This window comes from Echinops telfairi, unplaced genomic scaffold, assembly GCF_000313985.2.
Source record: "Echinops telfairi isolate 266 unplaced genomic scaffold, ASM31398v2 ScPeMD7_7356;HRSCAF=8355, whole genome shotgun sequence".
NCBI classification, from domain to species: Eukaryota; Metazoa; Chordata; class Mammalia; order Afrosoricida; family Tenrecidae; genus Echinops; species Echinops telfairi.
The window spans coordinates 2,321,973-2,331,402 of NW_022111256.1; the positions used below are offsets into that span (position 1 = coordinate 2,321,973).

Sequence of the window (9,430 nt, forward strand, 5' to 3'; positions counted from 1 at the left end):
TGTGTGTGTGTGTGTGTGTGTGTGTGTGTGTGAACATAAGAACAGTTCTTTGGGGTATATGCTTAGGAGTAGAGTTGCAGGGCCCCTGGGGATACGTTTTCTCAGCTCCATTCTGTGTTCTAAACAGTTTTGCTAACGTGGCTACACCACCACCATAGTTGAGGGTTCTGCTTTCTCCACATTTCGGTGAACACTTGATATTGTCCCTCTGTTAAACTGTGCTGTTCTGATGAGTGCATGAAAGTATTGCATTTGCGTGGCTTCGTTTTGAGTTCCTTCGTGATTAAGGGAGTCTTGATATGGCCATTGTACATTGGTTATGCTCTTGCATGAAGTGTCTGAAAGGTCCTCTTGCTGATTTTAAAATTGCTTGTTGGTTTGCAGAAGGTCTCGATAGGTTCTGGATATCTGGGCCGAAGCTCTGCAGTGCTCCCTGGGAGATGCTGGCTGGCCACACTGGCAAACGTCTCTCCTTGTCCCTGCTCGGCTCCTGTGGGCTCCGACTTTCCAGCTCTGCGCCATGCTTCGCCTCGAATCATCTCACTGATGGTTTTCCTTTCTTGGCCCACCCTTTCTTACCTAAATGAATCCTGGCCTATCTGTTTCTTTTTCAATGTGTCTGGGCTGCTGCTCAGGGCAGCATTTCATCTGCTGGGCCTGGGATCAGCATGCTGTAGGGCCCACTCAATGGCAGCTAATGACAGCAATGGGCTTTTGCTTGGGTCCCCGGCCACCTCTCTGGCTAGCCACATTTTACCGGGCACAGAATTTTCAATTGCATGTGTGAGATAGTTATACGAGCCCTTCAAAACACAATGCCCTCTCCTTTCAAAGATGGAGGCGTTGCCTCTCCATAGAGCTCTTGTGGGAGGGAAAATCTTTTCCTGGAAGAAAATACCTACCCTGTTTGGCGACTCACCTAAACTAACAACAAGAACAGCAACTCAATGGACTCGTCCTCAAGCGAATTCTGACTTGTCGTGACCATCGAGGATGAAGTTGGAGTTGGCAGCCAGGGGCGCAGTGGTTATACGTTAGGCTGTGATCCGCATGGTTGGCAGTTGAAAACCACCAGCAGCTCTGAGGTAGAGAGACCGGGCTTTCTACTCCCATGCACTGTCTTGGAAACCCACAGGGAGTCACAGGGAGGCAGCATTGACACGATGGCAGTGAGTTTGGAGTTTGGTTTAGAGGATGGAGGAGAATGACCTTGTTGAGTTTCCTAGGCTGTAAATCTTGATGGTAACCGATAGGCTCATTTTCCTCCTCAAGAGCAGTGAGTGGGATCAAAGGACGGAGCTTGAGGTTAGCAGCCCAGTGTCTACCCTACTCTGCTACCAGGACTCCTTTTGAAAGCATCCCAAGCCCCCAGCCATGGGGTCAGTTCGCAGCCAGGGCAACCCTATGTGAGGTTTCTGCAGTTGTTGCTCTTTACAGGGACACACGGCCTCCTCTTTCTCCCATGGTGTGAGTGGTGGGGTTTGAAGCATCAGCCTAGCCATTCGCAGCTCCATGCCTAACCCATGAAGACTCCTGGTTTTGTGACTACTAAGGGGTGCTTTATCAGGTTGCTTTCCAAAACCCACATGGGCACAATGGGAGGGAAACGTTGTCAGTTCTTATGAATGTAGACGGAAGTTAGAAAACCCTGTGGCATCCTGAGCTAGGATCCCATGTGGTGCGTCTGGGAAAAGACATGGGAACTTTGTGCTTTCTTGACGTGAGTCGATTGTAAATCCATGCGGAGGGTCGCCATCTTTGACTTTCATCAGGAAGTGCGTCAAGTCTTCTTCACTTTGAGCAAGCATGGTTTTGTCATCTAACGCGTGTTTCCCCAATTCTAATACCACGTCATTCTTCGTGCAGTCCAGTTTCTCGGAATATTGGCTCACCATCCAGATTGAATAGGTACGGCAAAGGGACAAACCTCGGACGCACACCTTCCTTGATTTTAAAACCACACCGCATCCCCTTATTCCGTTCCAACGACTGCCTCTTGCCCAGCTTGTACAGGAGGGCCCTTCAGGAACAAATATTCTCACCCCTGGCCCCAAAGGAGCGGAATGGAGAATGTTGACAGTATGGGCGTTGTCGGGCACTTCATTATCCTTGGATCCACTGTCGGCACCACGGAACCAGCGGCTAAGAAACCACATGAAACGTCGCATCGGGCAATTCTGCAGAAAAAGACCTCGTTAAAGCTTCTAAAGGTTTCACCAGGAGGACAAAGCTGCTCCTGCCCGAAGCCCAATAGTCTGTTTAATTGCGTCCCATGCAGGCAGACACTACAGCTGTGGTTAGGTGCCCAGAGCCGCCGGTTCCCACTCAGAGGGTCACAGTCGGCGCTGCCAAGCACTGGTTGTGTCACCTCGGACACGTCTGTCCAGGGAGCATCCGTTTCATTCTCTGAAGATGCTGTGAGGAGATGTCTGGGGAAGCCAGACAATTAAGCTGGAAAGCATCAGGGTGGTGCTTAGCCTGCGGTTTGGGTTGATGATCTTTTCGCCTTTTCCCACCTTCCTTCCCTGTCTTCTTTCAGACATGGGTGAGGCAGGTGAGTGAGTGGAATGAGCCCCTTCCTTCATTCCTGACATTACTAACTGTCGCTTTGTGTTTTCTGGCTACAACTCATCATTTCAGAAGCGTTTACTATTCCTTTTCTGTTTTATTGATCGATACTCTCTTAGTTGTTATGCTTGCTTTGAGTTGTCCTTTTTAAATCATTACTTAACAGGCAGGATTACAGCATTGATACAAAATGTGCTTCATTATTATTATTGTGGGAAACACACCTGGCAGAGCATTCGCTGTTTCAGTCATTTGCATGCGTACACCTCGGTGACATGCACCGTGGCCAGCGGGTTGTGCAGCCATCACAACACTCTGGCTGCGGCTTTTGTCTTGTTTTGTCAAACAAGCATTGAGCGCTAGAAATTTCCCTCTCCGCATTGTTGGAATAGCATCCCCCCCCCCCCAATTTTGATATATTGTGCTTTCATTTCCATTAAACTGAAAGTGATTGCCTTGTTTCCAGGATAATTTTCCTTTGACCCTTGGGTTACTTAGAAGAGCGTTGTTTCATTTTGCACTAGTTGGAGACTTTTCCAGGCAGGTTACCGCGGTTGGGTTCCAGTTCAAGTCAATGGTGGCCGGTGAACATTTATTTCCTCATTTCAGTCGTTAAAAATGTGTTGAGATTTGTTTTGTGGACTAGACTATAGTCTCTCTCAGTGGTTGTGTATTGAGAAATGTGTTTCCTGCTGTGGTTGTGTAGAGCGCTGGGTGGTAGTGACTGCTGAAGTTGGTTGATAGCTACGGTCTGTCTTCCGACTGGTTTCATGTCTACAGTTATGGAGAGAATATTTGAAGCATCTAATGCACATACTTGTGGACTCGTCTGTTTTTTTTGTGTTGGTTCATTTAGGTGTGCTGAGGCAGTGCTTACTAAGTGACTACGCATGTAGGATATTCTTGATACATTAACTGCCTTACTGTTACGTAATATCTCTCTTGCCGCCTGCTGGTACTGTGAAGCCTCTTCCCACCCTTCCTTCGATTAGTATTCACCAGAGAGATTTTCCACCCTTTCACTTTTATTCTTACATGTCTTCATATTTAAAGTGGGTTTCTTGTAAACAGCATATGGTGGATCTTGATTTCTTTTCCAATCTGTTAATCTCTTCCTTTTCATTGGAACATTTTGGCCATTTACATTTAACATAATTATTGGTACATCTTTGTTTAAAATCCATGGTCTTACTATTTAATTTTCACTCGCCTCATTTTTTCATTCTGTGGCTTACTTGTTCCCTGCCCTTTTTTGAATTGAGTATATTTTTATTCCGTTCGATCTGTATTATTGATTTATTCATTATACTCATTTAAAAATATTTGAATGGTTGCTCTAAGGTTTAAAAATATATATCTTTAACTTACCACATTCTGTTTTCAAAACTAGTATACCACTTCACCTACAGGATCCGAACCTAACAACAAGGGTGTCCATTTCCTCGCTCCTATCATTTGAATAGTTATGATCAGATATTTTCCCTGTACATCGATTACAAATCTACTTAAAAAATATGTTTGTTGAAATTTCCTATTTTTTAAAAGATAACTTAGTATATTAATCATAGTTATTTTGAAGTCCTCTTGGATAATTCGATATCTGGATAAACTTTGTTTTTTCATGGTTTAATTTCTCAACCTGTTTTGCATTATATAAATGTACATATGGATGTGTATATGTATATGTACATGTATAGGTATAGGCAGAGGTATATATTTAACTGAATGTCAGGTATTGTGTGTGAAAGGACAGAAGAAACTCTGAGGTCAGTCGTATCACTACCTGGACCTAGGCTAGCCTCTTCCATTGGCAAACCTTTCATCTGGGGGTGGACTCACTGCAGTCGCCTTCAGGATAGCACACAGTTCAGTTTCTTTCAGTGGGACGCTGCCATAACCTTGTGCTTCATTGGGACTTTTGAGCGCTGGAAATGTGTTCTCATTTTTCGTGTCTCACCTTCAACTTGCCTGTGCCCTAAACAAGGTCTTTTCCCATGATCCTGCTCTTCCATGTGGCTAGGGAGGAGGGGGGGCTGGAGAGGACTTTGGCTTTCCTGTCCCTCCCCAGTCTTAGCTGGTCATAGACTTCTGAACCACAGAGATGGGATGTTATCAGTATTTCTGCCTTCCCTCACCACCAGGAACCATCACCCAGTTGAACTCCGCTTCTTAGTTATGGGAATTATTGAGTAGGAGAGAACTTTCTGTTCTCCCCGTGGTTACCTTTTGGCCATTTTGAAGCATGTTGGGCCAAAATGAGTTTCTTGTCCATCACTAGAGGATCACAAAATTATAATAAACCAAATCAGTTTCTGTCTAAGTGATTCTGCCTCATGATAACCCCATGAGTGTCAGAGTAGAACTCTGCCTTATAGGATTTTCAATGGCTCATTTTTGGATGTAAATATTCAGAGTTTTCTTTCAAGGTGGCTTGGGTAAACTCAAACTTCAAACTCTGTGGCCAGCAGCCAAGCTCTCGTCCGTTTATGCTAACCAGGGACTCACCACCCAGGCAGGCAGTCTTCTGGTCAGCCCTCTCTCTGACTCCAGAGGCAATGTATCTTTACTTAGGTCCTAGGTTGAGGATCCCTCTGCCATCTGCTTAGGGCTTTTCATTAGAACCATGGGCCTTGGAAATGGGAGGTTGTCGTGCCCATGGGCTGCTAATGGGACTGACTTTAGTCTGTCTGTTATCATTCTTGTGAGCACCAGATAGAGGCAAAGGAAACTACCTTGTGCATGAGTGCCAAATCCTGTGTCTGGAGCTCCCAGTTAATGTGACCTGCACGCCAACCCACTCTTGGCCATTCACCAAAACCCCTGAAGCACTGCTATGGAGCAGATTTTGACTCCTAGCAACTCTATTGGACAGAATAGAACCGCTCCTTAGGATTTCCAGAGCTGTGACCCATTCCCGATGCAGACTGCCTCATCTTGTCCCTATGGAATGACTGGGAGGTTCGAACCATTGCGGCTGCTTCACCCGCTGTGCCACCGGGACTCTGTTTTGGCCCTTTGGAGCCTGGGGGGCAAAAAGCTATTTTCTTACCCTGCTTATCTACTTTTACGGTGACTGACCCTTGTTCCCAGGATCTCACCTGCTCATGTGGCTCGTCTTTTCTTGGAGTTTTCCATTTGTTTTGTCATTCAGTACATCGGATCATCTTACTCTCTGGGATCCTCTGAGGGACTTAAGAAAAGGTAGAATTTCAGAGAGGTCTCCCGTTGGGGTGGAAACTGTTCTCTTGCAGCTGTCCCTATCCCATGTGGAAGCGGAACCTCTAGTTGTGAATCAATAGATTCTCGTCCATGTTCTTCTGACTCTTTTGTACTACCGTCAAACGGTGGGCTGCACGCCCCCTGCCCCGTGTGCTTTATGTGAGGGACTCTGGAGACATGAAGTCGATGGTTCCTCTGTGGATTGCATGTTTCTCATCAGACAGCCATAGTCTGTATTCCTCCAAGGGGAAAAATCACATTTTAGAGACTTGGTATGATCATCTACTAAATCTATGAATTTGGAATTAAACAATATATGGGTTGGTGAATTCCCTTTTAAAAGGGATTATTCTGAGGGCACAAGTAATTCATTAACCAGGAAGAGAACTTGAAAATACAGAATATGAAAAAAAGGAAATAAAACCACTCATAGTAACATCACCCAAAGAAACCAAGCTAACACATCATCACATTGTTATCCCGGTCTTTCTAGAGGAATGTGTGCGTGTGTGTTTGTTTTTGTATACATGTATGCATGGCGAGTGCATGTTTATGTCCCCTCTTTAAACAAGCTCGTTAACAATGTGTTTGTTTCTGATGGATTGACTAGCACGACACTCATGAAGTGAGGATGTGTTCTCCATGTTTGTCTGATAAAGATGCCAACCTTGGGGGACTAGTTTTAGTTTACTCTCGGGGCTGGATTCCTGCACACAGCTATCTGTGTCACATGAACAGCCAAGACAGGTGTGTGTATGTGCTTCCAATGGAATGGACTTCATTGCAGAAACGGCCAGGTGTTGATTTCTTCCACTGAGATCCTTCCTCATGTAGGCAACCTCGGCCCTCGTGGTTGGCTTTAGAACAAATAGAGATGAGGAAAGTGCATGGCATCCTTCAAATCTGTCTTAGATCTGTTTTCTCTCTTTCTTTTCCAGAAAGTATTTTGGAGAAAAAATTGGACTGTATTTTGCCTGGCTTGGATTATATACCTATTTCCTCATCCCATCTTCTGTCATTGGAGTGATTGTGTTTCTCTATGGATGTGCTACTATCGAAGAAGATATTCCCAGGTATGTTGGTTTTAAAGAGAAAGGCTCAGTTTCCATACGTTAGTCGTCTGGAGCTTCATTTCTGTCGCAAGCACGTTTCACAGGTCTCCTTCCAAAATCCTCACCCTCTGTTTTTCTCCTCTGTTCAGCACTCACAGAGGTAAGCGTGGGAGCTCCAGATTCTGGGGTGGCTTGAGAGCCATGCTGGGCATGGTCCAGACTAGATTCTGATCAAGCTCTTGTCAAAGGTCAGGGTCTGTTGTAGGCAGGTTGGGAAAAAATGTCTGAGAAGTCCTTTTTGTCCTTCCTCAACCTCATGACTTTGTGCTCTGGTTTCCCCAAAGTCCCAAGACAGTCATTGGAGCAGGGCTGGGGAGAAATCACAGGTCCATTTGGTCAAACACCGTTAGATGACATGCTGTGAGACTGCCTATAGACACAGGTAGCTTTGGAATTGAGGAAGTCTCCGCTTGTGGTTTAGGAGGTCAGAAACGACAGGAGGCGACTGGCCCATGGTGGGGCCTTTGAAGAGCCAAGAGATAGAACAGACACTGGCCAGTAGAGGGCAGGGAGCCGATGAAGAAAATAAACAATTAATATAGCATCTTTTGCTAAGTGTCCGAATTGATTTAATGCCAGTGAGTATCTTATTTTGTTTTTTTAGAATTGATAGTGTCACCTATTAGCTGAGGAGCTAACTACATAGGTTCCTCCCTGTAAATAGCAATGATACTCCTACTTCATGGTGGTGGTGTGAAGATTCAAGGAGACAGTGTCTGAGCATAGCATGAGATTAAAAATTAATTGTTGAACAAATGTGTGTATCTATCAAGAGAACATAAGGGAAAAAAAGAGACACTTATCAATATTTAGAATTTAAATGACATGCCATCATCACCACTGTCCTGGTTAGCATATTTTAATACTCTGTGATTAGCTTAAGCAAAAAAGAATTTACTGTCAATGTGCTGGCTGCCCCAAGGTGTCCAATGGCAGGCACATGACTGGCCTAGGGCACATGGAAGCAGGGACTCCTCTTTATGCCCCAGGGCTGACTTTTCCCCCCCTAGTATTTATTGGCTTCAGTGCAGACTCTCCATTTGGACATAAACATTCCATTCTAAAGACAAAGTGCATGGCTTTATACTCAATTAGAGGGGAGTCATGGTTCAGTGGTACAAGTCTTGCTTTCCATGTGGGAGGCTTGAGCTCACTTCCAGCCAGTGTACCTCAAAGGGAACCACCGCCTGTCAGGAAGTGGAGGCTCGAGTGTTGCTGTGATACTGAGCAGGCTTCAGCAGAGCCTCCAGACTAAGCCAGACTAGTCTTAGTCCGCACCTGGATATTACCATGGCCTACACAGGCTGCAAAGATATATGTCTGCACCTGCGCATGCACACTGAACATTCACACGCACTCATCTAGGTGTAGGTCTATGTACGTGTGAACTATGCTCATTAACATTGTAGCTGTGTCATGTTGTGTGCTGGAGTGTGAAGAGAACCCTGTGGACATAGCGGTTATATGTTGGGCTGCTACTCAGAAGAGAGGCCTTTCAATAGCATCTATTGAAAGCCTTACGGAGCACAGTGGTTCTGTCTGCACCTGATCATGGTAAGATAGCACCAGATTCAGCAGCATTTCAGGCTGTTGGGCCTGGTGTCCCAGGAGTCAGCAGTAACACACTCTATGGCTCTCGGGTGAAAAAGTTCTATTGGCTCAGCTTGGTTTAAGTGGATGCCTTGCACCGATCAGTTGTGTGGAGGGACAGACTTTGGACACTCACTGTTGTTGGGAGAATGATAGCCATGTGAAAGAGCTGTGGTTTTGCTTTTTGGAGGACAAGGTGTCCTCTAGAGGACAGAAAGGAATCACTAAACTCTTTTGCCACTACGTCAATGTGTAGGAATGGCCTTACATATTAGATACACTGCAGGTGTCATTGTCTCAGGCTAACCTTCAGAATAAAGTTCAATACTCAGTACAAGGGGAAAAGGCTTTGATATATTTTTAAAACGTTTTCAACCGATATTTAAATATTATAAAAACATTTAAAATAAACTTGCCACATGATTTTAAAATGCTATTTAACATTAATTATTTAAGAGCACTTGAAAAATCGTAAGAACTTGATTAGCTCCATAATCCATGTAATAACATGAATAATTTTCATTAACATCAGGAAAATGTAAATTGGTTCTTTATGTCTTTGAACTTGTCTACATTTTAATTTCTGTAGATAATTTTATTCCTGGTGGCACAGTGGGTTACACACTGGGCTGCTAGCTGCTCGGCCACCAGTTCAGAACCATCAGCACTTCAGAGGGATAATGGGGCCTTCTGTTCTCATAATGATTTATAGTCTTGGACACTGTGTCAGTCCGGGAAGACTAGAGAAACAAATTCATAAACTCACATATGTGTATCAGAAAGAGGTTTATACAAAAGAGCAGTTGAATATTGATAAAACATCCCGGCCCAGTCCAGACCAGATCAAGTACATAAGTCTGATATTAGCCCATATGTCCGACACCAATCTATAAAGTCCTCTTCAGACTCACAAAACACATGCAATGACACTGAATGCAGGA

At 44.7% G+C, this 9,430-nt stretch overlaps 1 protein-coding gene across 1 annotated transcript in view; it reads left to right on the forward strand.

Moving 5' to 3' along the window:
• The window catches only part of ANO2 (anoctamin 2), a gene marked incomplete at its 5' end in the record, with an annotated part of 414,765 nt that overhangs the window by 185,291 nt on the left and 220,044 nt on the right, over window positions 1-9,430 (forward strand). The window contains one exon of the mRNA XM_013008512.1: window positions 6,726-6,860. Within this exon, the coding sequence (XP_012863966.1) occupies window positions 6,726-6,860 (135 nt within the window). The remainder of the gene's footprint in view (window positions 1-6,725; window positions 6,861-9,430) is intronic.